This window comes from Corapipo altera, unplaced genomic scaffold (genome assembly GCF_003945725.1).
Source record: "Corapipo altera isolate COAL_440 unplaced genomic scaffold, ASM394572v1 62, whole genome shotgun sequence".
NCBI lineage: Eukaryota > Metazoa > Chordata > Aves > Passeriformes > Pipridae > Corapipo > Corapipo altera.
In genome coordinates, this window is record NW_020884894.1 from 10,913,740 (window position 1) to 10,940,207 (window position 26,468).

A 26,468-nucleotide genomic window follows, 5' to 3' on the forward strand; every position below is an offset into this window, starting at 1 on the left:
CTGCAATAAACTAACCCTAACATTTGGCTTATACTGAAACAGCTTTCCAGCGAGCTACAACAGCAGAGCTTGCCAGCTTAATAAATTTCTATGACAACACAAAACTTGGCACTTGACATCTCATCTGCTAAATTACAGATTGCCAATGTGACAAAACTGCATCCCAAAGCAAGTCCAGCATATCCAACAGCCTGAGGAATCTCGAAGGAAGCCCTAAGCTGCCCCACGAAGCAGCACTGTACATTATCAGAGGTAGAATCAAGCTGGAAAGTAGCTGCTTGGAAGCTCAACTTGATCAAAACACAAAGGTCACTGGGCTTCATGCCAAGAGTCTGATGATCCCTTTTTCAGAATAAAAACTACTGCCTTGCTGCCTTGGCTCTCTGGCCAAAACCACCAGTACACGATTTCTGCCTCATCATGGAGATGGATCACCCGGGTGATGTGTTCTCTTGGCACGAGGAACACCGAGGGCAAACCAGTGCAGGGAGCAACTCCTGCAGCAGCTCCGAGGGCCACCCCTCCTCCTGGGAGACCCCAGGGAGCGGCCACAGGCAGCTGGATACAATCAGAACTCCTCATCTCCCTTTATATTTCATCCTTCACACTTAGAACCTTATTTGACATCTGCCTACATTTCAAAGCATCAGGAGCAACAAGCCCTATCAGAGACAATGAAGATCATTCTGCTCTCTCGAGAAGTTTATTATATTAAATAAATGTATGTGTAAACTATTTGTAAGGAAAGCCAAATGAACCGACTTCCAGACTTTCATCATGCCACAGTAAAACCCTGCCTAGAAGTGATGCAAGATCCTTCTTATGCAATAAAACTCACATCTCACGAAGAACAAATTTTGAAGCAGTAATACTGAAAGCATTCTTCAATGACAAGGCAGTTGGGGCTCTGAAAGAATTTCAGGGCATGTCTAAAACTGCAGTGAGAAGAACTACACAAAACTTCCATTTCTTTTTAGTACATCTGACAAGCTAGAACTCATTACCTTCACACACACTTGTTTAAAAGGCCACTGACCGTGAAACACCTTTGCAGAAGGGAGGACTGACACAAAAGTTTAAAAACATTTCTCAGTAGCACAGTATCCGATTTTTTTTAATTTTTATTTTTAATAACCCTAAAATTCATCTTTTGGAATAATCCAGAAAATGTCACTGGGCATGGCAAGTACACACTTTCCAAGACAACCTTACTGGCAAGGTTTAACATACGTGGCCAGTATGAAGCTTCTGAGAAACATTTGTTAAAATTCAAGCAGACAGACCTTGGCACAGTAATTGCACCTACCAAAGCCAGTGAGGGGAATCCAGTCCCAGCAGAGCACCAGATTTCAGCAACCAGCCTGAAAAAACTCACAGGATGTTCGAAGCAGGACTCAAGAACGGGACACAAAGCAAAACTTCAACTTGACTTTTTTTAAGGCAGTAAAAGAATTTCAAGAGTTTGCTCAGACCAATACAAATAGCACAGCAATTTACACCTACTCCACCTAAAAATCAAGCTTTTTGGTATTGGAGTTCTCGAGTTGGGCTCAATCCATTATCTGATCCTCCCAGCTACCCTGCAGAGCAGGGACTCTGACCGTCCCGCCCTCCTATTAGCATCTCTGTTGTCTCCCCAAAAAGCAGGGACTACCCTCTCAGCGTGCTTGGACTGCATGGAAGCACAAGAAGCTTTGCCACTTTCCAACTGCAAAATCTGGCAGTGCTACCGGAGAACCCAAGCTGGAGGCAAAACGGGATTTTCCCTTTCAAGGAAGCAGAACAACAGCCTGAGCAAACACGGCGACTCAAGGACAGAACACAATAGCTGAGGAAACAGCTTCTCACTTATGTTCTAAGAACATGGATCGCACGGAGTGTATCCCGACACACGGCAAACCCTGACAGCTCCCCCAAGCAACACACGGAACAGCATTTCAGAGGTTCAAACAGCACAACTTAGCAGAGTACACAAAACCCGAGTAACCAAGGGAATCCTGCCCGGGAAGCAGAACTGCACAGGTACCTCCCTGGTCATTCAGTGCAAGGCTAAAATTCAATTACTAGAGCGCTGATTAAGAAAGCTATGAATGCTATGTGGAGCAGCCTTTATTTTTAGATGCATATATCCTTTGTGGGAATGAATCTCCCTACACCGGCCTCAACCATTCAGGAAGCTTTTCAGTCCATGGGACAAACCTGCCAGATTCAGCCACAGGGATTTTATCAAAAAAAATTTAGATTCACTGTCAAAATTAGCTACTTTCAGTCACAGATCCTATATTACAGTAATGGATTAAGATACCAGACACAGGACTCGGGAGCTCTCACAATATTACCACTTTATATTGTGCATCACAGTTAGAAAACATTTACCAAAATCTACAGCATTACACAGCCTGAACACACCCTAAGGAAAACAACGGGCCATCAGCAAAAAATTTGGCATTTAAGTAGATTCTTTTCAACAGCAGAGTTCTGCTGGGTTATTAAAACACAAATGTGATAAAATTTTAGGCATGAATTCAAGAAGCACAAAACAGAAGGCCAATATGAAACCAGCCATCAGGTGTGACAAAGACACTCCCTATTAAGCAGGAATCACCAGGAGTAACTAAGCCTTGATGCTGAAGTTGACAAACCTGAAGTCTCCCATAAACTCAGGAACAGCCTTACAAAGAAAGTTAATTTCAAAATACTTAAAGCTGAACTTTGGGATTTTTTTCAGTATTTTGCAGAATTAACTAACTATTCCTGCTGTGTTTCAAGAGCTGTAACGATTTTAGGCCACACATGCTGCATGTGGAGGATAAAACAGCTCAAGTGACACAAACACCAAGGTGTTCACTGATTAGGTTCTAAACTCCTGTCAAAAAACATCACATAAAACATGCTGAAGGGACCACTGCTAAACCTGCTCTTCAGAACTGTCTCTTACTCTCTTTTCAAACCCACACACAAACAGAACACATGGAAGAGCAGCACACCTCTCCAGAGCCCCACACGGGAAGCAATCCAAGGGAGAAAGGAGGGTTTGAATTATACTATATTTTAGATTTCAGGACATCTACCATTTTGAAATCTTCTGAGAGAAAAACCTTGCAGTGTAAGGCACATTAGCAGTAAAATAAGTTCCCAATTAGCTTGACCAGTTCAAATGTAGGTGTTTACACACAGAAAAGCCACCTGAACATGCTGTGTACTGGAAAGCTGCACACAATTCCAGCCAACTGGAAGTCACAATGGTGTGGCTGAACTAAGCACCAATATTGTTCCCATACACTCAGGCCAGCTGAGTTTCAGGTTTGGAACCTGCCTCAAATACATCACACATGCACCAAGCATGACATGGCTGATTCAGGCATCTCACATCTCAACCTGGACTGTTTTTAAAAAAAAAAACAAAACAACAACCCCAGAAACTCTCACTTCCCACTTCTTCAAACATTGCAGAATAAAGTTTCTGCTGGAGGAAAGGAAAGGAGGGACCTGTTCTCAAAGGCTTTGTGCTGCTTTACCATCCAAAACCAGTTTGGAAACAGTTAAATGGTATTTTAAAAGTCAAGGAACTGCAGTATTCATACAGTATGGATGTTTATAGGAAAAAAAAAAGATAAATCTGGCTAAAATAGTGATGTCCTCAACCAAGATCCTCAGTGATAAGAATTCTAAACGTGATTTAGTGATGTCCCATCAAGGGGTCACAAAATATCACTGTCCTCTATTCCTAAGTTATGTTTACACAGTTTCTCCCCCACTTACTCAGCTCAACACCACCAGCAGCCACTTCAGCATCAATTAAAACGAATTAAATATCTCCAAAGAGGAGAGACAGGTAGACAGCAAGCTGGCTGTGAGTGGTTTGGAGACACCAAGCCAACAGCATCAACAGTTAACAGGGAACTTGAAAGCAAAAGGGCAGAAAAAAAATCAAGGCAACAAGCCTAGAGAAGACAAGCAAGCCTATTAGCAACTAAGTTTGCTTCCTGTTTAGAAGAGTCACCCCACCTGGACTCACCCTACCTATAATTTCAGCCAATGCCAAAGTAGTTACCTTAGAAACAGGAAGCACTTCAGTTGTGTGCACTAAGAATGATTTGTCAGGGTCACACCTGTTTTGTTACCTGCTTAAAAAAAAAAAAAAAAGGCTCCTGAGAGCAGATGCCATGCTTTACTGCAACAAGTGGGAACCAGTCTGAGCCCATGATGTATCAACATCAAGGGGTTGTGCTTTTAGTACTATCTCACTTCTGTTGTAAATACAGTCCAAATTGCTCATGACATGTTGAAATTAAACTATGGCTACTCGCTAAACCTCTCGTTTAAGGAGCAAATAGTACTAATCCAAGTTACAGAACTACTGCAAAGGAGGCATTGTACCGACACAGCATCTGTCAAAACACCCAACTGTTGCTATTTCTAGTTTCGAATTAAGCAAGCCCACTTCACTGGGCAGCGTGTTCTCAACCGGAGGACGGCGGTGAGACGGATTTCTTCCGTGTGGTCCGCAGGGAGGTTATGTCACCGGATTATTTACTACCGCTCACTTTTTCCGTGCTTTCTGCGGGCAAGTCACAACAACGCCGCTCTCCTACCGAGGCCGCCGGGCCCGGCCCGGCTCGGAGCGCTCCGAACTCCACCTGTCACCGCCAGCGTTACACGAGCCAAGGGGGAGAGATGAGAACGGCCCGAGAGCCGGCGGCTTCCCCTCCACCTCGCCACGCCACCGCCTCCCCCTGCCCCGAGCGCCGCGGGCCGGGCGCACCCCCGGGCTTCCCTCTCGGCCGCTCCCGCCGTCGCTCCGCGGCGGCCGCAGGACCGGGCGGCGGGGCGGGGAGGGCCACGGGCCCCGCTGAGCGGCCCGGGCCGGGCGGGCGCCTCAGCCGGCCTCGCTGACCCCGCGCACCCCGGGCCGGGCCCTCGGCCCCACCGCGGCCACACCGCCCTCCCCGCCGCCCCCGTGCACCCCCCCCGGTGCCCCCCCCCCCCCCCCCCCCTCCACCTCACGCCTCCCCAACCCCGCCCGCGGGGCGCCGGGGCCGGGCGGGCTCCGCTCGCACCTGGGCGGTGTCGTGAGGGCCGGGCCGGGGCCGCTCGCGCGCTGCTCTCGCGCCGCCGCCGTTCCGATACAAAATGGCGGACGGGGTCGCGCGCTCGCGCCGCGGCCTTTCCCCTCCCCCGTCCTCTCGCGGGGAGGGCGGGGGCGGGCACGCGGGGAGGGGGGGGGGCGGGAGGGCGGAGCGAGCGCCGCGCTGCCCCGCCCCCGCGGCGCGGGGCTTGCCCAATCGGAGCGCGAGGCCGCGCGGGAAGCGGCCAATCAGCGCGGCGCGACATCCGCGGGGGGCGTTCCACCGCCCCCCGCGCGGGGCCAGCGCCGCGCACCATTGGCCGGGAGCGCCCGCGGGTCCTTCCTCTGCTCTCGGCCAATCAGCGCTCCGCTACGGGGGAGGGGGGTTGACCCCTCTCGCCCCGCGCGTGCGCGCCCGCGGCCAACCCGCGCTGGCGGGGCCGCCCAATGAGCGCGTGAGGGCGGGGCGGGAAGGGGAAGTGGCGGCAGTGCCAAAGGGCGCGCGGAGTTACGGCGCGGGGGGCGCCTCACCCCCACTCCCGGGCGGTGGTACAGCCCCGGGAGCGGCTTCCCCCCCTCCCGCTGCTGTGGTACGGCCCCGGCGCTGCTCCCCCCGCCCCACCGCGACATGGCGGCGGTGGGTCCCTCACAGCGTCCGAGCCGCTCCAGGGGCCCTTTGGCCCCTCTGCCGAAATTCTCCCTCTGTTTGCACCCTCACGGCTCAGTCCCAGCGAGGAATGTCCCCTCAGCCCCTTCCCGCCTGTCTCAGCCACCCTACACCAGCCTGCCAGCCCTGGGGTGCCCACAGGGCCTCCCCCGGCCCTGAGTGCGAGGACACCCCGGGGGTGAGAGTCTGAGGAAAGCAGTGGGACCACCAGCACCACGCCATCCATCCCAAAGCTCAGAGAGCTGGGATGGCGTTTCAGGACACGGCTCTGTCCCCGAATCCCGCCCGGCAGCGTCCCCCTCCCACAGAAACCACCTCGTGCTGGCCCGGCGCACGCACCACAACGTCACTTTTATTGAGTCCAAGCCCCTCCGCTTTCTGTACGTATAAAACACACGTTAAAAGGCCGGTGTTTGTGAACAGGGGAGCAGTAAGGCAAACGAACAGCCACAGCACCTCCGGATCTGCCCTGCCCTCAGCCGTGGGTGACAACCAAAGACATGGGACACCGTGTCCTCCTCCACTCCAGCCCTGGGACCTCCTCGTGCCCGGCACACCTTTGGAAAAGCCAAGGCCACAAGGCCCAGCGGGTACCAAACCCCTCCCTGTCTTGGTGGGGGACAGGGCATTTTGTGGTTGGCACCTGCTGAGCCTCCAGCACCTCTGCTGTGTGCCGTGGAGGTGGCTTTGTGCTCCCCACATCCAGGAAGAGTGCACATCTTCTTTATGCCAAAGGGTCCCCGAAGCCCCAGCACCTGCTGGTGGAAGGGGCCTGGGAGGCAGCTGGTGCCATACCAGTGGGGGTTTTGCTGGAGCCTGGTTTTGTCAAAAGTTGAGGGCACGGGGGCTGGAGGTCCCTTGGAAGGAGGGACCTGTTCCCTGACAGCGTTCCTCAAACATTCCTGCTGTGCTTGGGGCTTTTCCTCCTCCTTCTCCATCTGGATCTCCCTGTCCTATCCTGAGCAGAGATGGGGAGATCCCCATTTACACACAGAGAGTGTTAATAAGGAAAAACCAAAAGTTGCCACGTGGGGAAGAACCCAAGTGCTGTCGTCCCATCTGCAGCCTCTGGTTGCAGAGGGAGAGAGCCATGGTGAGAAGTACAGGAGCACATGCCATGGCTCACTGGGGTTCCCACCATGACAGCCTGGGCTGCTTCCAGAAAGATGCTGGAGAGGAAGGGCAAGGTTTTGCACAAGGATGGCTGGACTCTCCTCACAGCTGCAGCAATAGGGACACGTGAAATTCTCCCTCTCCCAGGGGTTTAGTAGCCAAACAAGGTCAAAAGAAACTCAGAGACATAACCAGAGCTGTTTGCTGTTGAGGTTTAACTCCCCCAACCAAATGTGCAGCTGGGGGAGCTCCTTAAGCCAGCAAAAGCAGGAATGGAACGATCATCCAGGCAGCAGAGGGACAGCCCAGAGCAACACCAGCCACGGGGAGTGCAAATGACCAAGGGGACGATATAAAACAGATTAATAGTGACTGCTTTATCTCCAAAGCATCCCTTAAAACCTACACCTGGCCCAGTCCCATTCCCTGGACACCTGGAAGAACAGGATTGGAAATCCGGAGAAGAGCTTTGCTCTAGTGTAGTGCCCTCAGTAGCTCGATGCAGTCACTGCAGCTTCTCTACTGAGTGATCAACCTCTTGCAGGGAAAACACTGCATTGGTGCATCCCTACCCCAGGGTCATCCTGATCCCATCCCCCCACCCCCCAAAAAATCAGGCTGAAGGCAACAGTCCCCCTTTGTAACAGGAAGTGCAGCCCAGGCAGAGGGGCAGGAGACCAGTGAGCTGAGCCACAGGAAAGCAGAGTTCAAACCAAACATTGACACAGAAGATGACTACAGGGGTGTCACCCTGTCTGGTAAACATGATTACTAGTTCCCTTTATGCAAAACACTCTTTCTCCCTCCAAAGTTGGGAGAAGAAGGAGTTTGAGCTGTGGAGAGGAGCTCCACCAGCATGGGGGTACACGGATGAGAGCAGCTCGGCTTCACAGACCCCAACCACGACCCCTTAGTGATGCCTGACAGAGTGATGTCCACCCTGAGGGACAGAAAGGGCTTGCCCTGGACTACAGGTCCCCTTGTAGTGTTGCTCTGGCTTCACCAGGGAGCCAGGGCTGAGAGAAACCTGACTGCCTGGTGCCTTAAGACAATGAGATACAAACCACCACAGGGCTTGTTCAGCCAAGCCCCAAGTTACAATGCTCCTCTTGGATCTTCCCAACATGCCAACATGTTTTCTTCCCACTTCCCTTTGGTCCTAGGGGGAATCTGAGTCCCCTCAGCAGCAGCAGTGCAGTCCAGCCTGGAGAAGTCAGGCAGTAAGATCCAGGAAGATGGCATTGGCAGTGGTCTGTCCGAAGATGAAGGCTCCGAGGGTGACCATGAACACCCCGTAGCTGACCTGGGCCCACCAGCTGTGGATGCAGGAGGACAGGGCACATTTTACAGGGGACCTTCACCCCAATACCGACAGGGGAATGGGGGAGAGGGAAAGCACATTTCAGTTACCTGATTGCCCTGGTTTCTTGGATCTCAGAGAGCTTGGCTTGAATCAGACAGAGCCCTGAAAGGCAGGGGAGGCAAATTAGACCCAGATGAGGACTGTGCCTTGGGGACCAAGCAGACATCCCACAAGCCAGGGAGACACACTCCCTGTTACAGAGCAGAATCCAGTCAAAATAGTTGGGCTGCCAACCGACCTCATGCCACATTTTTGTCCTTCTCTAAAAACCTCCTGATTCCAGGCACCATCCTGTTCCCTCCCTCTTCAAGACACAAGGCCAAGGGACCTCTGCCAGCCCCTGAGCATCCCAGGATGCCCTACCTGGGAAGACAAAGATGAAGCAGGCGGCCAAGCCCCCAATGACAGAGATGACTTTGCCGATGTCAGGGATGAAGAGAGCCAGGAGGAGGGTCAGGAGGAACCAGCTGATGGTCTGAAGCAGGCGCCTCCTCCGCTCCCGGACCACGTCCTCTTCCACTGTCACCCCGGTGTAGCGGAGCCAGAGACCCTCCAAGACAGCCCTGTGGGCACAGACCCAGGGCAGGGGGGTTTCTCTGTGCTGCCCCTCCTGCCCACACCAGCCCCTGCCTTCCCCCAGTGCTCACCGGCCACAGAAGTGCAGGATGGGGTAGGATGTCAGCACGCAGAGGATGATGAAGGCCCGGGCCAGGGCAACAGGGATGTCATTGGAGGGGTAGGACATCAACACGTCCTGGTCCACTCCAGCTCCAAAGGTTAAGAAGCCACAGACACCTGCCAGGAAGGGAGCAGTCAGCAGTGGACAGGGAAAAGTCTCCTGCACTTGTGTTTGAAGGACCAGAACTTGGATGGATATGGCACAGGGCACACTGCAGAGGGGGTTAGACGGACTCCCCTCCCTTTCCACTCTTGCTGACCAGAGGGTCCCTGCCCTCCAGAAGTTCACAGCCTCTCCAAGGACTGTGCCATACCCATGTGGTACCAACCCCTCACTCACCAGTGCCCGTGTAGACAAAGAGAGCGATCACCATGGCTACTGTCACCACTGCCCCCCAGGTCTTCACCTCCGGCTGCTTCATGCTGTTAAACACGGGCACGCTGCTCATGTGGCACTGCCAGGACACAGAGACATACAGGGATACACGATGGGCTGAGCCATGCAGCATCCCACTTGTGATATCCCAGGCTTGTGGTGATATCCTGAGCCCCCCAGGTTTGTCACTGGAGAAGAAAAAGTGGGGTGATAGGCTTGCCTGGACTTCCCAGCTGGGGGAAAATGGATCCGCCTCCATCCAGAGGTGGTGAGATGTTAAAAAGGCTTCAGCCCCCTCCCAAAGCTGTGCAGTGAGCACATGGGGAGGGTTTTAGCCAATCACCCAGGGGAGCATCCCTGGATCACGCTGGTCCCCGACCCAAGCAGCAATGGCATGGAAAGGGAGTGCTGGGCTTGTGGCCTTACCTGGAACCCAAAGCAGATGGTGGGCATGGCATTGAAGACAGCTGTCCAGGTGGAGGGGCTGGTGGGAGAGAAACACCCACCAGTCAGACCAGGGCCCCCTGTGCCCCCCAACCAGTGCCCAGGGGAGGATGAGCTGGGAGTGCTCAGTCTGCTGTTATTGGATCCCCCCACCCAGCATGATACCACTGTGTGGAGTGAGTGGGACCTGGCACTCCCTGAAAACCAGGGCCTTTCCTGAGACAGAACTGAGCCCAACCTGAGCATACAAAAGTAAAAGTATCAGTAAAAAATAAGGATCTAGTTGGGCAGCACAGAAAACTGGTCTAACCTTTGCTCTGCCCAAAAATTTCCATTGCCTGCACTGGCTCCAGAAACATGCCCACACTGTGAGGGAGGGAACAAGCCACAGAGGCTGTGCTGGCCAAGGAAATACCAAAATTATCCCAAAGTAAACACAGCCCGTGTTGCTGAGTGAACACAAGCACTGCACAGGGAACTCAGGGCCCAGATGTATCAGAGCTAAAAGTCAATCAATGCTCCTCAAAACCTGCAATGGAGCTGTGGGGACCTTCAAGAGGTCCTCTTCATCTTCCTCATCACCTGCTCCTCTGAAACATGGAGAGGTGCAGCCACGTGGGAGCTTAAGGCAGCATCCCCAGGTCCAGGGATGAGACTCATGAAAGATTTGTAGCCCTTTGCAGCCCTCGCTCCCACACCCCTGCCGGGCTCTGCAGTGTTGAGATGGCACCACCAGCATTGTGTCACTGCCTCTCACCTGGTGGGGATCTCCACAGGCACCAGCTCCTTGTCAGGCCAGATGTACTTGATGATAATGACGGCCGTGACGTACCAGGTGCCGATCACGCTGAGGGAGCTGTGAGAGGGGACAGGAGACCATCAGTGCTCTGCCTCCCCACTCTGTGTACTTAGGTGGGTTCTGGCTGGCCTACCCCGACTCTCAGCCCTGGAGGACTCTCCCTACTGACCTGGCATATTTTTGGAAGCCGATCTCCTTGGGGATGGAGAGGGGCAGGATGAGGAGGAAGGCGGTGATGCTGATGGTGAACTTGCGGTCTGTGTACCAGCGGCTGCTCCCAGCTTCCTCGGGCTCCTTCACCAGAGCAGCAATGACTGTGGGAACAGCCAGGGCAATCAGGTTGTCCCTTCCAGCTGAAGGGACAGCAACTGGTTGCTCTTTGGGACACACTTACTCTTGTCCTCCTGGTCTCCAATGATGATGAGGAAGGCGATGCAGGTGCCGAAGGTGTAGACGGCGATGGCCACCTCGCAGAGCACACCAGGCACCTTCCCACAGACAGCCCACACAACCTCCTGGTAGGTCCGCTCGTTGCTGGCCTGAGAGCAGTATGCCAGAATGACCAGACCTCCGATGATGAAGATCAACATGCACTGGGGTGGGGAAGAGACAGGGAGGGGACACTGAGGCAACAACATGACACGGTCCCCAAAGCCACCCTGGGCAGCCACCCCTGAACACACTGAGCATCTCTGGTGTGCCTCACCCAACAGAGCTTCTTCCCAGCAGCTTGGTCCTCCCTGAGCCCTTTCTGGGGCTCCACATGTCCCTCCCGTGCACCCCCCCAAGATGGGACGGGGACTTTAGGGGACTTTCCCTTCCCCACCCTCTCACCATCTGCAGGGTGACGCCGGCAGCCACGCCGCCGGCCATGCTGAAGGCAGCAGGGAAGTTGAGCAGCCCAGCGCCGAGGGCGGCGTTGACCACAATGAAGACAGCCCCCAGAGCCGACGTGGCCCCCAGACCGTTCCCTTGGCTCTCCGCGCTCTTGGGCACCGTCTCCACGCTGGGGCTCTGCAGGAGCCTGGCCCGTTCCCCAGCATCGTCGCTCCACTCCCAGTCCTTGTAGTCGCTGTTGATGCTCCCGGTGCCCTGAGCCATCGTCCTTCCTAGGGTGCCACACGCCACTGTCCACGTCCCACTAGTGGTCCTGCACCAGGCTCAGCCCGTCACCTCGAGGAGGGTCCTCTGCCAGCACTGGCTCCATCAGGCAGGGAGGGCAGCAAACAGGCAGGCTGGGATGCAGCAACACGGGGGTCAGGCACTTCCCTGCTCCTAGAAAGGGATGATGAAGGACACGGTTAAGTGTTAGTTAAATTACCTTAACAAGGGACAACCTGGGCATCAGATGGAGGCACAGGGAAAACAAGCTCCCTGGGTCTCAGTTTGGGGGGGGTAACAGCACGCAGGTGTCCTCACACCAGCAGAGACACAGCAGGAGAACTCACCTCTCGTGCCCCAGATCCAGGGAGAGGACACTGCTGCTGCCGGATGGGGGACTGAGCCCCACCTCTGGGGCTGGGGAGCTGCAGCCTCACAGCAGGACTCGCCTTTCTGTGGGCACGAGACCCAGCGTCACAGCTTCCTGATTTCCAACCCCAATTCCTGCAAGCTCTGCAAGAGCCACTGTGCACGTGATCCTGGGTAAAGGGCAAGGCTGAGCTCAACGGGAATGACCCACATGTGCAGCAGGAACACCATGTCACCAGGAAAAGCAGGACTGGCCCCTTTCAGTGCACGCCCAGGGTGAACACCGGCACATGTCTCAGAAGCTTTTGGACCTGAAGATCTGGTGTTTCCAGCATCGCAGCTTTTGGGGATGGGACAGCCCAGATCTCATCCCAGTGCCTCCAAGCTGGAGGAAATCAACCCTCACAACCTGTCAGGGCTTTGCAGGGACCTACACGGCAACGGGAAATCTCTTTTCAAGGGAAATATCTTTTATTTTTTTTTCTGTAGACGACATCTACAGAGACTCTTCCTGCCCAGCCCACCCTTTGCTTCTGGGCTATTTAAACCCTGTGCTTGTGCTATGAATCCTCTTCAAAGATTTCTGGGACAGGTGAGGAAGGGCTGCCGTCTCCCCCATGGGCAGGAGCGTGGAGGGGACGGGCCGGTGGGTCCGCGTGGGCTGCAGCTCCCACCCGGCCGAGGATGCTGCAGGGGGTCGATGCTTCTCTCAGGGCCGGGGGAGGATACTGAAGGGTCCTTTCCCCCCTGGCATCGCCGCCATACTCTGACAGCCGCAGACCCCGAGAGCAGGCGTTTCTCCGAGGGTGACTCGACAGCCCCGGCGGCGCCCCCCGCCCCGAAAACCAAGGCCCGGAGCGGGTGGCGGCCACCCCGCGCTCGCAGGGGATGCCCCGGGGGACGCAGCGCTGCCCCTGCGGGTCGCCGGGCTCCCCGCGTGTCCCTCCACCCCCGCAGCCCCGCAGCCCGGCCCCACTCACCGGGCGGTGGGAGCGGACCCGCTCCGCTCGGCCCCGGTGCCGGTCCCAGCCCCGGCCGGGCTCGGCGGCGGCAGCGCGGCGGCGGCTCCGCCCTGCCCGCTGCACGCCGGGGGTTGTAGTCCGGCCCCGCATCCCGGGGAGCATCACCGAGGGGCTCCCCCTTCGGGCAGCCCGTCCCTGCGGCTGAGCCGCGCACGGACCCGCGGCAAGGAGAGGGCGACAGACAGGGCTGTGCTCCACGGTGCTTTTATTGTACAGGGAACGGGCGGGAGAAAGACCCCAGGTGGAGTAAAAGGGCAGGAGGAGGCAGCTCCGGAGCCACGCAGAACCGGGGAACCACAGCACAGGAACCCGCAGCGCCGAGGGCAGCACCCACGGCGGCAGCACGGAAAGCGGTTTATTGCACAAAGGACAGCAAGCAGCGGCTGTGGGCACCGGGCCAGTAAACAAGCGGCGTGGAAGTGCAAACCCGCTGTCAGGGAGCGGCGGGAGGCTCCAGCCTGCCAACAACGCGCGTTAGACTGGGAGAGGTGCACTAGACCGGTCCTTGCCAGCTCCCAAGGGGCACACGGCTGCCCTGGGCACGAATGAGAAATGAGGACTGCTCTGCTAAATACCCTGGTATGGCTGCAGAGGGGAAAGGTGCCAGCAGATGGAGAAAGCTCATGTAGACGCAGAGGTAATGCCCCCGGGTCTGCCTCGAGAGGCACCTTGGGCTGCCGCAAGGAGAAACCCCGTCGTGCTCCAGTGGCAGGGGTTAGCCCCATGTCCCAAGGCAGGAAGTCTTTGGGAACTTATCCTCTCCCCAGCAACATCTACGTTCAACCCTGCAGGCTTCAATTTCAGCTCCAAGACACCAACTCCCACGTGGGACCTGAGCTCACACACCCCTGTGGTCTTGTAGCACACTGGTGGGAACTGCCCTCTCTCCATGTGGGATTCTCAGATCAGGGTTTCACTGGCCCTACAAGACCCCAAGTGCTGGCACGTTCCCAAAAGAGAATGTTTGGTGCATGGAAGGGACAGGATCCAGCTGCACAATGACAGGATGAAGTCCCCAGCTCAACACAGCCATGCACCAGTTTATTTGGATTAAAAATCAGAGTCCAGTGAGTCACAGGACCTCAGGGACACTCAGTTCTGCTCTCAGATTTCCCTCAGGAGCTTTTGTGTTTTCTGGTGTCACCAGAAATGTGGTTGAACAGAGCAGATGAGAGGGGCACCCCCACATGAGGGAGGACACACAGCAGGACCAACCTCTTGGCTTAGGGCTTTGGGACACACACAAAGACTGAAGGGAGGGCTACTGGAGGTACAGGGCTGGACCGCTGGGCTTAGGGCAGGAATGGGGTGAGGCAGAGAGCACCAGAGAGCAGTTTCCAGAGGTGGTTCTTACTGGGGGAAAATGAGAACTGGTTTCACCTCAGGGTACAAGAGTGAAGTCAGGAGAAACAGGCAGGTTTAGAGGAGGGCACTGCCCCACACACCGATGCCACTGTGAATTACACCTGAGAGGAGAGTCCCAGATGGAAAGAGCGAAGCCATCGATGGAGCAGAGTCTGGTAGTCAGAAGTCCTCAGAGCTGGTTGTCAGAGGACAGCTTTGGTGCTGCCCAGCCCCAGGCTGGGAGGATGGAGGAGGATGGAGCCTGCTGGCAGCAGGGACCGGCTGAGGAGGTCAGAGCAGTGCACTGGAGCAGCCCTCCCACTCAGCCCACCCGGCTCCCTGCCCGCTGCCACTCGGGCAAGCAGCCAACAGCCTCCCAAAGCCTCCTCATGGGAAAACGAGCGTGGGGAAGCCTTTGGTGCCTACGCCAGTAGGATGGCATGGCTAAGCCTTTGCTTCCTCCAGCGCAGAAGGGTGCTGGGGCTGATGGAGGAAGGATGGACAGAAGGGAAGAGCAGCTGTGACGAGCAGGAGCCAGCAATGATGTCCCTGCTCCACAACGCAGGGAGGATTTGACTAGGCTTCTACAACAACTCATCTACAAGATACATTCAGCGGCGGCTTCAAGTGCTGTGGCTGGAAGTATTCTGCTTGTTTCTTTTCCCTCCCCATCTTTGACTGGTGGGGAAGGGAAAGCCACCAGCTCCAGGGCACACCTTTGTCTTTACTTTGTGACTTGATGGATGGCATGAGCCAGGTAACCTACGTTGCCTGATGAAACTCCTGCCACAGAGATGCGTCCATCCTTCGTCATGTAGATGGAGAACTCCTTCGTCAGCCGATCCACCTGGGGTGAAAGAGCAGAGTTAACCACAGGCCAACCTCTGCTCTGTTAGCAGAGTGCAAATTTACCCAGCTTGGCACCTGCAGTCAAAAACTTACTGATAAGGACGCAAAGGACACTTTGAGACCACAGGAATTGCGTTTACCTGGTCAGGTTTCAGCCCTGTGAAGCAGAACATGCCGATCTGGTCAGTGATGTGCTGCCAGTTGTGGGAGGATCCCTCCTTCTTGAGGTTGGACACCAGCTGATTCCGCATGCTGATGATCCGGTCAGCCATGCTCTTCACCTCCACCAGCCTGAGGAGCCAACCAAGGAACCGCTCAGAGCAGGGCTGGAACACCCCAACACTGCTCTTCCCACCCCAGCTACTGGGAATCGACCTCTCCACTTCGAGGGGCCTCGTATGGGGATGCAGACGAGCAAAGACCAGGGAGCATGAAGATGTAGCTGCAGCTGGGGAGCTGCTTCTTTCTCCTGATACCTGAAGCTGACTGCTATGTATTTGTTTCATGGTGTGGGACACTACTCCCAGAGTGCGAGCATTTCTCATGTCTGAAAGCCACAGGTCAGTAGGATGCCTCACAGCAGCCCTGCCCAAACCCAGGTAAAGTATCTACAGATAAACCAAGAGTGCAGGGGCAGCTTCCAGTGCAGGCAGACAGGCCCTGCTCCAAGGCAGCACAGCTAGGAGACGTCTCTGCTGGGCCCTGGATCAGGCACAAGCATCAGGCTGCCAAAAGAACACAGCCCCCAGCGAGGCCACAGCACACTGCCAGCCTTTGTTCTGCCAGGCCAGCTGCTGGTAGGGACCCGGCACCGAGGACCTGGGAGAACAGCCCAGGCTGATGCCAGGAAGCAGGCTTAGGGCATGAGGGTTACATTCCTGGTCTTATTCCCAGGGGGCTTATGCTTCCATTTCCACCATGTGAGAGACACTACGTGGCTGCAGCGTTTCAGTCAGACTTTTGTGCTTCTTGGATAGGCAACTCCTGCAGCCCTTAATCCTGGGGGAGGTTTATCCCTTCTTTACAGTGTTTTCTGCCTTGGTAACACAAGGAAAACTTGTTTGTATCAAGCTAGACCGATACCAGCAGATGCCAGGACATGAGCAGGGATTTCTCCAGTGAAAAGGGGTGGCACATGGTTCTGACTGTTCCTGAAGCCAAGAGCTGCCTGTGACAGCAGCAGGCAATAAGCACAGCACAGGGCTGCCACAAAGAGACTCACACCTCACTGTCACAAGCATTACAGGTTCCTTCTTACCACTCCTTCCGTAGGTCAGGGGTGTTCAGGATCGTAGAGGCGATGCGGGCTCCGTTCATGGGTGGGTTGGAGTACATGGGACGGATGAGGATCTTCAGCTGTGACTCGACCCTCTTGGCTTCCTCTGCATCTTTGCAGACCACTGTGAAGGCGCCCACACGCTCTCCTGAAAGAGAATCATAGAATACTCCAAGTTGGAAGGGACCCATTACAAGGATCATCGAGTCCAGCTCCTGGCCCTGCACAGAACACCAAGAATCACACCTGGGAGCATTGCCCAAACACTCAAACTCTGTCAGGCTTGGTGCTGTGACTATTTCCCTGGGGAGCCCATTCCAGTGCCCAACCACCTTCTGGGTAAAGACCTTTTTTCCTAATATCCAATCTAAACCTCTCCTGGCACAGCTTCAGCCGTTCCCTCGGGTCCTGTCACTGGTCACAGAGAACACAGATCAGTGCTGCCCCTTGTGAGAAGCTGCAGCCTGTGATGAGCTCTGCCCTCAGTCTCCCCCAGGCTGAACAAGCCAAGTGCCCTCAGCTGCTCCTTGTATGGCTTCCCCTCTAGACCCTTTGCCCTTTGTCCTTTATATGCTCTCTAAAAGCTCTACATCCTTCTTATACCGTGACACCCGATGCCACACAGCTTTAGTGGATCCCTGTTCTCTAGGAGGGTCTCCAGTGGGTTATCCCCGCCCAGTACAGCGGGATGAACACAGGCAGCAGGAAGACACTGGCTGCTAAACCCCAGAGGCACCGGGGTGCCTCCAGCAGCCTGGATGAAAGCCCTTCCAGGCCCCCTCACCGTAGAGCCCCATGTTCTTAGCGAAGGACTGCGCGAGGATGACGTTGATGCCCTGCTCGATGAAGTGCCGCACGGCCCAGGCGTCCCGGTTGATGTCCCCGCTGGCAAAGCCCTGGTAGGCCATGTCAAAGTACACGAGGAGGTTTCGTTTCTGCCAGGAAAGAGGGGAGAGAGTGTCATGGGAGCTGAGCACCCCTCCAGGGAGCAGGGCAGCAGGGTGAAAAGAGCCACGCAGGCAGCGGCCTGCCCGCCTGCAACCATTCTCCTCCAGAAGGAGAGCCACTCCCCTTCCTTTGCCACAGGGGAAGCAGCCCAAAACCTGCAGCTGCCCACCACACATCAAAACAGCAGCTAAAAACCCTCCAGTGCATTTATGGGATGTGCAGTCTGGCACAGGAGGCACAAATGGATTCAGCAGTAATAAAATATTCTATTTCAGTGTCTTCTGTATTATCAGTTTCCAGGAAACCATCTGGGAACTCTCTAAGCAGGTGCCTGCCCTTCCAGTTCCTCCAGGCAGATAACCCAGCCACAGTGCCCTTCAGCCAGGAGACCCACAGCCTTCTAGGGGCCACAGAGGCCACTTTGATATCTACCAGTTCTCAGGACACTACCAAGGCATCCCCAAGCCAAATTTCACTGGCTACAGCTTGAGGAAGCAGCAGGGAGGAGGAGGAGAGGGTAGAACCTGTCCCTGTCTGTTTCCAGCTGAAGCTTGTGAGGAGACACCGGGCACATGAAAGATCTTCCAGCATTTTGAATACACCAACACTGGGAGCTCCGCTCCAGCGATCACAGATCACTCTTTCAACCCTGCTCTCCTTTCAGGTATCCCTGTCCCAGCTTCCTGGGAAGGTGCCAGCAGAAAGTCTGATGGTCAGCCAGAAGCCCGATGGGTGCATTTCTCTGGCTCCTGTCAGGAACATGACACCCATCCCGGCTTCAGGGAAGGGAGTAACCTTTACCGAAGCGAAGACCAGGTGCCACCCATGAAAGGCCAGAGATGTGGTTTCCCCAGGAATGGTACAGTACCCCTGGGACACTGCTCACCTTCACTACTGCTGCTATCTCCTTCCATTGCTCCTGCCGGGGATCCACCCCGGTGGGGTTGTGAGCACAGGCATGCAAGAGGATGATGCTCTTCTCTGGAATTTTCTAAGGAAGACATTACAGAGAATGAATTATTGATGGTACCTGAGCACTTCTCCTCAGCAGCAGAGATGAGACTCGTGCCCTAGACAGCTTAGATGAGCTCTGCAAGGGTTCCAGACTTGATTTAGTGCCTTCAAGCATTGTAGAAGGATAGAATATCTTGAGTTGGAAAGTACCCACCACAAGGATCACTGAGTCCAACTCCTGGCCCTGCACAGGACACGCCAAGAATCACACCCTGTGCACAAGTTGTCCAAATGCTCCTTGAACTCTGGCAGGCTTGGTGCCATGACTACTTCCCTGGGGACCCTGTTCCACTGCCCCAACCACCCTCTGGGTGAAGAACCTCTTCCTAATACCCAACCCCTAATACCCAGCCTAAACCTTCCCTGACACAGCTTCATGTGGGATCATATTTAGAGTAAAGTAAGATCATCATCCATCTCCCCACATCACCTCCCTGCTTCCAGGCATGGAAGACAACTCACAGAAATGTCATCTATGGCTCCAGAGAAGTCAAGGCTGCACGTCTTGGGGTCGTAGTAGCGGTAAGACTGAAGTTGCATGCCAGCATCACGGAAAATGGGGGTGTGATTGCCCCAGGACGGCTTGGGTAGGTACACATGACGGCTAGGCTTGAAGAACCGGTCCTGGTCAAGGGAAAAGACAGAGTGTTCAAACAGGTTGAATAGATTCAAGCAGTTAAAAAACCCTAAAGATTCAGCTCTGGTCAAAATATGTCCTTTCCTTCCCCCACTGGCCAAGGACTCACCAAAAAGTTGGCTCCAATCCGCAGAGATCCGGTCCCAGAAATGCCCTGCACAGTGACATACTGCAAGGGAAGAAAGAGATACCTGAGTGTGAGCAGCCCTGTTACGATACAGGGGAAGTAGAGTCCCTATATCAGCACTGGCAGAAGCACACCAAAACAGGGACAAGGGATGGAGGGACTGCAAGGCTCAGCAGCTCCAGTAGCAGGGCAGGGATTTGGGCGCCCTGGCAAGGTTAAATCCCTTCCTTGGACAGGGCTGTTCCACCCCAGCCTCACAGTTAGCCTTAGGCCCAGCCAGCCCACAGCTCAGAGCCATCAGTACCCGCCGTGCCCCAGCCCCTCCTTACCCGGCCGCTCTTTATGACCTCGCTGTTTTCACCCAGGGCCAGCTCTGCGGATGCCCGGGTGAATTCTGCCAGTCCCCCAATGGGCAAGTACTCCTTGTCCATCTTCTTGGATGCTATCACGGCCTCCGCCTGGAAGAGAGGACACACGTTCAGCGGGGCAGGCATCCCCCTGGGGAGGACAGGGGGCAGCTTCTCTGCACTTTCTGCTTGCTCAAAAGAGTTGGTTTACAGGAGTTTCTGTTCAGGGCTCAATCCAAGCAAAGGGCAGCAGTAAACATCTCAGATGAAACCCTGCTTGTACCAGGGGATGTGGTGCCCAGCAGCCACCAGAGACCTCAGTGGGTGCCAGTACAGCAGAGCCAAGACACCCAGCACCAGAGGAGAGCACCACTTCCAGCCCATTACAAGTCAGGGACATACATTTCTCTGCCCAAGCAGGAAGTGTCGTGCAGGAAGGTGAGTCTTGAGTGTTACTGAAAGACAGATATTATGTCTACACAGGTGACATGCCTGGCCCAGGTAGGGGAGCAAGCCTTTTGCCCAGCCTCATCATGCTGAAGAGTGGGACAGACCCTGGCAGCAGTCACACACTGCCAGGAAACTGTCCCTGCAACACCAACAAGGCCTCCTGGTTGTGACCCAGTACACGGGGAGAGGGAGGGCAAAGGATGACTCTAAACCCCCCACTGGTGAGACACATGGACAACACACCCCCCCAGCTCCAAGGAGATCAGCCAATCAGTGTGTGTGTCAGCTGCCAAATATTTAACAGCCTATTTCTACCCTGACAGCCCTGAAAGACCCCATAATCCCCTCAGGGCAACGTCCACACTCTGCTCCCCGGGCTGGAGTTTTAGACTGGCTTATGGAGAAATTGGTAACATCGGCTCAACAGAATTTCTAAGACTAATCCATTAAGGGGACAATATCAGCTCTTTCCTCCCATGTTGGGTGGCCCAGGGAACATCAGCCTATTCAAGAAACACCTTCAAGTTGAAAGGACAGGTGCATTGGAGGGGTTGTGCAAGTCAGCAATTAGTTAAGGGTTACATGAATGGGAACAGGACATGTATTTCCTGTTTTGTCCCCTACTACCTAACGGCTCTTTCATGCCTCAAAAGCATCAGCCCTGCTAAGGGAGACATCCAGGAACATTTCCTGCTTTGTTAGTGACAAAGTTTATTTTAAGGACCAACAGACAAGCTTTGCTCAGAGGCTTTTCCCCTCCCTGACACCTGGCCCTGGCCAGCACCCGGCTCACCTTGCGGACACAGTTCAGGACATAGGGCTTCCCGTTGTCGTCCCGGTACGCCCCCACACCCAGGTTCATCTTCTTGGAGTTGGTGTCGCGCTTGAAAGCTTCTGTCACCCCCAGGATGGGGTCGGGGGGACCCATCTCCACGTGGGCCCACCATGAGCTAAAGGGAAAAAGCAGCAGCTAAGAATTAGCCCAGAGAACTGGGCAGAGACGTAGAGCAACACGAGCAGAGAGAAACCCTCAAGGAAATCTTGTCTCTAAACCACTGAGAAAGGTACAAGTAGTGTTAAGAGAATTATCCAGGGGGGAAAAAAACCAAACCAACCCCTTTATGCTCCATGATCTGGCTCTGCATTTTACGTTGCAGAATGGACAAAGAGCCTCAGTTCACTGTGGCTGAAGATACCTGACTCCCTCCCAGTCATTAGGATGTTGAAATGGCCCTGTTTGCTTTTCCTGCTGACACCACAAAGAGTCCAGGAAACAGAAACCTTGAACTCTTATGCTCTGGACAAGTGCCCAGAGCGCACGAGTGGGATTGCATAGGTTAGTACCCCCCAGGGAACGTTGGCCAGAGCCAGGCAATTGCACAAAACATGACTATGGAGCCTCTTCCAAACTCCCGGAGGGGCTCTAATGTGTGAAAACTAATCTACTTTTCCCACAATATTGGCTGACCTAATAGAGATATTTCTATTTCCTGCCCTACAAACTCTTCCTCACTTCTTGTAGCCAAATACTGTTTTCCTGGAAACGGCAGAGGACATTTTCTTCCCAGGGTTACGAGTCCCTTCTCCTGCTGTCAAGGAGGAGCTTTGTGCCCTGTGTCAGGAGGAGCTTTGTGCCCTGCTCCCCCAGCAGAACAAACCACCTGCCTCTGCCCTGTTGGCAGCACACCCTGAGATGGAGAGGCTCTCTTAATGTCAAGGGCAGACTAGACCAGGCTATAAAAAGAAACCTGTTATTTCCTTTGGCCACAGCCTCTGCCCAGTCCCACGTCCAGGCTCTGCAGGCCTGCAGACAGTGCAGGTGTGGTGGTTTTTAACCTGCCTGGCAGAGGCTGTGGCTGTCCCAGCCCCCTCCCAAAGGCTGGGTTACTAAAGGCAACTCCACCCAGCTCTGAGCATCCAGACTCCTGGCACCACACCGGTGCCTACCCAGGCCCCAGAGCTCAGTGGGGAACAAAGAGTAGATTGGGTTTATCTCCTCTGGGGCGGGACTCCTGATCACTGACGGAGAAACACAAAGTCAGGGAGGCATATCAGCTTCACTAAACTCTGCAGCCCACAAAAGGCCACCTCACCTGAAGATAACAACCTTTCCCAACTTGGGAATGCTGTCCTGGGGCTGGATTCTACCCCAGGCAATGCAGGCAGCCTGGAGCCAGCTCAGGGACAGCCAGACCTCCTGCTGAGTGCTCAGTGCAGACTCTGTAGGCAGATACAGGTCTGTGGGCAGCAGGGCCAGGCAGGTTGAGGAAGCTCTAACATGATCAGGAGAACTCACAAAATCATCTTTCCTCTCTATTCTGTCCCTGGTTTCGGTCCATCGAGACCCAGTTTACTCACTACATAAACATACTTTGCACTGTCCTGTGTATGTAGATTGAATCTCATGGAGCCCTAAACATCTTTTTCCTTCTTCAGATAAATTGCTCTTCCCATCAGCACAGTATTTCCAAATAAAAAGCCTCTGCTTCTTCCCTCGATAGGGTCTGTGGAAAAAAGGGCAGTAAACACTTAGAGGGCAGAGCCACCTCAGGTAGTTTAAAAATGGAAGATGTCCTTAACGTTTTTTAGACCACTAACCGGTCTTAATTACCTCTTAAGTATAGGATCAGCTTGGAAAGGGGGATGAGTCAATCATGCCAGCAACACACACCCTCCAGAGAGGGACAGGGGCTGCAGCCAGTGGGGAGGGAGTGACCTGGGGAATCAACCCGAGCAGAACACATCAAGGGGGCAGTCAGGGCAAAAACCTGCTGCAGGTTCAGGCAGCATGCAATGCTGCTTTGGAAAAACCTCTCCCAGTGCCTCCCTGCCAAATGGAGGGGCAAGGGAAGAGAGAAACACTGCACAGGAGTTTGTCCCTCTGCAATTTACCTGCTTTAGGATTATTTTGGTATGGAGGGCTGCAGGAGCCTGGCCATGTATTTTAAAGAGCTGCTGCTCTGGAGGTGGTGATGGCACCTCCTTTCTGCTGGGCTTTTCCCCAAGCAGCTTACAGAGTTTGGGGTATTTAGGTCTGGATCCTGCAAAGACTTAAGCAGGTCACTGGGCTCTAACATACTGCAATTAATGCTGATCCTGGGGGCATTTGCCTAAGCTACAGCACTCCAGAGAGTTAAGTACTTTGGTTCTGAGCCGGTTTTCCTGTCGGCTTAAGGCACCCAAAGGGTAGGTTTAGGACTGATTTTCTTGTTCTCAGCCTGAAGGTTTCCAGGTGAAGGCCAAAGCTGTTTCCAGGGTGGTGAGCTTGCCGGGAGACAGGAGAAAAAAGTCCAGGCTGAATTGTCCCAGCACATCAGGATACCAAAGAGATCACAGAGGCAAGGCTTTCCCAAAGGGGTTTGGGAAAAGAGGTTACTAGGGATCTGAGGCCATAAACCCTCACACACTGCTACCCCATGTTACTGTTGTTGTCCCTGCACTGCTCTATATTTTATTTTGAGCAATTAGAAGAATGTTTAGATGCTCATCAAAGCTGGTATCCAAGTAGTCTCCGTTCTTTTCAGCCAGGCTGGTCTTCTGAGCCAGTTTAATGCACAGCTGCAAGTGCAGTGGGACAGAGGGGGGGGAAATGCAACAGGAACTGCATAAAACAGCAATGCCTTTCAAAAACTTCTGTTGAACTTATGGCACAGACCCAAGAAGTGCTTAAGGACTCGAGCCAAGCCGGGAGAGCAAGTGTTTACAAGCCCAGTGAAGGCTTCCACTGTGGAGTGGCCAGCCCAGGTTCCCTGGGATACAGATACATCAGATACTGGATTTCAGAACCTCTGCCAGAGTCCCCACAGCAGTTCTACAAGCTAGAGCAGAGCAGAGGGGCCAAAGGCTGTCAGGCTGTCCAGATACCACAGCTAAAGCAAATATTTACACACCAACAATGCCAACAGGCTGCTGGCTACTACAAGGCCTTTCAAGCCTAAATATTCTTGCCACAGTGAGCTGTGGGAAGCTTCCCACCAAGAAAAGCATTTAAATAGCTGTCTTGTGACACATCAGAGCAGCAGACTGAGTTATCACCTTAATTAGCATTTGTGTGTCAAGGGAGCCGTTTTAACCATTTCCTCTCTCTTTATCTTTGTCCTGATTTCAGAAGGAGCACACTCAGCACGGAGTAATGGTAACAGCTTGAGCACCACCAGTTATGTTGCTGAAGATAAGGAAACAGAAACTGCTAATCACTGTTTGGCATTCCTTGTTGCATAACAAGGCACTATTCCTGAACAGGAATAACGGGGGCTGTGCACAAGGCTCTTTACTTAGAAAGGGATGGTCTGTGTCTCTTGGGTGAACTCAATTCAACTTGGTAATTTATACTTTGCTGTATAACAAGCTTGGGAAAAACAAAGCTAATGCCAGGGGGCTCCAATACCTTTCACAGGCCTTCACAGTCCATGGGCACAAACTACAAGCTCTAGAGAGCTGCTCTTCCATCCCTCCTGAGGAGAGCCAGAAGGCTGCCTCAGAAGGGGAGGGACAGGGAGCATCTGTCTCACAAGCATTAATCAATATCTAATAGCCCTCTTTATCTGCTGGAATGGAGATTTAAAACATCCCGCTGCTTTCCTGCTCTGACATGGGCTGGAAACTTTCTTAAAGCTTTCCCAGCCAGTGTGGGCCAAAAGTTGAAGGGCTCTGGAGAGCAGCAAGGCCTTGCCCAGATCCCTCTGCACACTCTGCTTCTTGGATGCCTGGTCTCCATGGTGTTCCCAGCCCTGTGCTCTCAGATCAGCTGTACTTAGTGGAGCTGTTCTGGGCTCTTCTCACGGCTCCAGCTGCACCCTGTATCCTTCCATCCAACTCTGCTGACCAGAGACAGTGGCATCCAGAGCTGCCAGTGCAGGACTGGCCTGCACAGAAACGCCCTCACACCAGGGTTTGTAGCCTGAGGGCACAGCTCTAGCACAGCCAGCACTGTTTGCATTCCATGGGTCATGGGGTCACTGCAGACCTGCTGCACCATATCCCCATTTCACAGCACACAGAATCCTGGAATGGTTTGGGTCAGAAAAGACCTTAAAGATAATCATCCAACCCCCTGCCACCGGCAACAACACCTTCCACTGGACCAGGTTGCTCCAAGTCCCATCCAACCTGGCCTTGAACACTTTCAGGGATGGGGCAGCCTGAATTTCTTTGGGCAACCTGTGCCAGGGTCTCACCACCCTCAGAGGGAAGAATTTCTTCCTAATGTCCAACCTAGTCCCACACTCTGTCCATTTAAAGCCCTTCCCCCTTGTCCTGTCAACCATGCCCTTGTCAAAAGTCCCTCTCCAGCTCTCTTGGAGCCCCTTTAGGCACTGGAAGACCACAATTAGGTCAGTCCAAAGCCTTCCCTTCCCCAGGCTGAACGATCCCAACTCCCTCAGCCTTCCCTCATAGGAAAGGTGCTCCAGCCCTCTAATCATGTTTGTGGCCTCCCCTGGACTCGCTCCAACAGGTCCATGTCCCTCCTGTGCAGGGGTCCCAGAGCTGCACACAGCGCTGCAGGTGGGGTCTCAGCAGAGCAGAGGGGCAGAATCCCCTCCCTTTCCCTGCTGCCCACGCTGCCTTTGGTCCAGCCCAGGACACACACACACAGTCGGTTTCTGGGCTGCGAGCGCACACGGCCGGCCCGCGTCCGGCCTCTCATCGACCACATCACTCGTGCCCTGCGGCTTCAGTGCACAGCACGAGCAACATCCCAACGCCGCTGCTCAAGACACAGAGTCCCCCCCCCCCGCGTTTCTCAGGGCACAGGGCGGCCCCAGTCCCGTTATTCGGGGCGCAGCCTCCCCCCCGTTCCGGGGGCTCCCCGGTACCCGGTGCCCACGCGCCCTCCACGGCGGCGCCTCAAGGGCAGGCGCGGGGCGCCGGGCCGCGCCGCAGCCAATCAGAGCGTGAGAGCCCCCCTCCCCAGCCAATCGGAGCGCGAGAGGCCCCCCTCCCCAGCCAATCCGCGCGCGGTCCGTCCCGCCGGCAACCCCCTTCCCCCAGCGCGGCGTCACCCGCGGGCCGCGCGGGGGGACCCGCTCCCCGCGGCCTCGCAGCGGGGAAACCCCTCCGCCAACGGCACCGGCCGGCGGCCCCGGGGGCCGAGCCGCCCCTCAGCCCTCACCTGGCGCGGGAGGCGGCGGCGGCGAGGCGCGGGGCGGCGAGGAGCCGGCGGCTGTGCAGGAGCGCCATGGCGGCGGTGACGGCGGCGACGGCGGCGGGCGGCTCACACCTCACGCTGCGAGCGCCGGCCGAGCGCCCCGCCCCGCGCATGCGCCGCCCACCGCCGGGCACCGCCGGCGCTGCCCCCTGGCGGCCGGGACGGCTCATTGCAACCGCACCGGCCCCCGCCCGCTCGGGGCTGTGCGGGGATGGGCGGGGATGTGCAGAGTTATACAGGGCTGTGCGGGGATGTGCGGGCTGTACAGGGCTGTGCGGGGATGTGCGGGGCTGTACAGGGCTGTGCGGGGATGTGCAGGGTTATACAG

The 26,468-nt window shown here is 55.0% G+C and overlaps 3 protein-coding genes across 10 annotated transcripts in view; all 3 read right to left on the minus strand.

The window, feature by feature from the left end:
- Positions 1-5,162, minus strand: part of CNOT1 (CCR4-NOT transcription complex subunit 1) — a 55,587-nt gene extending 50,425 nt beyond the window's left edge. For 4 of the 6 annotated variants that reach the window (XM_027646514.1, XM_027646512.1, XM_027646513.1 and 1 more), the window contains exon 1: positions 5,061-5,162. The gene's annotated coding sequence lies outside the window, so the exon portion shown is untranslated. Of the gene's footprint in view, positions 1-4,054; positions 4,074-4,547; positions 4,643-5,060 lie in introns of those variants that run through there. The other 2 variants (XM_027646509.1, XM_027646510.1) reach the window with 2 other exon arrangements.
- A 2,774-nt stretch (positions 5,163-7,936) lies between these two features.
- Positions 7,937-13,057, minus strand: SLC38A7 (solute carrier family 38 member 7). Of its 3 annotated transcripts, XM_027646611.1 has the most exons (12): positions 12,959-12,999; positions 11,957-12,148; positions 11,343-11,783; positions 10,903-11,101; positions 10,678-10,822; positions 10,467-10,565; positions 9,692-9,749; positions 9,230-9,344; positions 8,859-9,006; positions 8,575-8,774; positions 8,259-8,313; positions 7,937-8,164 (listed from the first exon to the last, which is right to left on the minus strand). In XM_027646611.1, exons 3-12 carry the CDS (start codon positions 11,607-11,609, stop codon positions 8,062-8,064), a joined length of 1,389 nt encoding a protein of 462 aa, XP_027502412.1. In that variant the 5' UTR covers positions 11,610-11,783; positions 11,957-12,148; positions 12,959-12,999; the 3' UTR covers positions 7,937-8,061. The 3 variants fall into 3 exon arrangements, with proteins under 3 accessions (XP_027502412.1, XP_027502413.1, XP_027502414.1); XM_027646612.1 differs by lacking the exon at positions 11,957-12,148 and having other exon boundaries at positions 12,959-13,057; XM_027646613.1 differs by lacking the exon at positions 11,957-12,148 and having other exon boundaries at positions 11,343-11,777; positions 12,959-12,973.
- A 963-nt stretch (positions 13,058-14,020) lies between these two features.
- GOT2 (glutamic-oxaloacetic transaminase 2) lies at positions 14,021-26,193 on the minus strand. Its single transcript, XM_027646636.1, has 10 exons — positions 26,105-26,193; positions 20,786-20,942; positions 19,525-19,653; positions 19,178-19,237; positions 18,894-19,055; positions 18,304-18,408; positions 17,254-17,404; positions 16,452-16,617; positions 15,334-15,484; positions 14,021-15,191 (listed from the first exon to the last, which is right to left on the minus strand). The coding sequence occupies exons 1-10, from the start codon at positions 26,170-26,172 to the stop codon at positions 15,069-15,071; spliced, it is 1,272 nt and encodes a 423-aa protein (XP_027502437.1). The 5' UTR covers positions 26,173-26,193; the 3' UTR covers positions 14,021-15,068.
- Positions 26,194-26,468: the final 275 nt, after the last annotated feature.

Coding starts and splice junctions, on each gene's coding strand:
- SLC38A7 (XM_027646612.1), bottom strand. CDS start 11,609: ATGGCTCAGGGCACCGGGAGCATCAACAGCGACTACAAGGACTGGGAG. Junction 11,102..11,342: donor CCGGCGTCACCCTGCAGATG/GTGAGAGGGTGG, acceptor TCCCCACCCCAG/TGCATGTTGATCTTCATCAT. Junction 8,165..8,258: donor CAAGAAACCAGGGCAATCAG/GTAACTGAAATG, acceptor CTGCATCCACAG/CTGGTGGGCCCAGGTCAGCT.
- GOT2 (XM_027646636.1), bottom strand. CDS start 26,172: ATGGCGCTCCTGCACAGCCGCCGGCTCCTCGCCGCCCCGCGCCTCGCC. Junction 19,238..19,524: donor AGGTCATAAAGAGCGGCCGG/GTAAGGAGGGGC, acceptor CTTCCCTTGCAG/TATGTCACTGTGCAGGGCAT. Junction 15,485..16,451: donor CCTGACCTACGGAAGGAGTG/GTAAGAAGGAAC, acceptor TTGGCTCCTCAG/GCTGGTGGAGGTGAAGAGCA.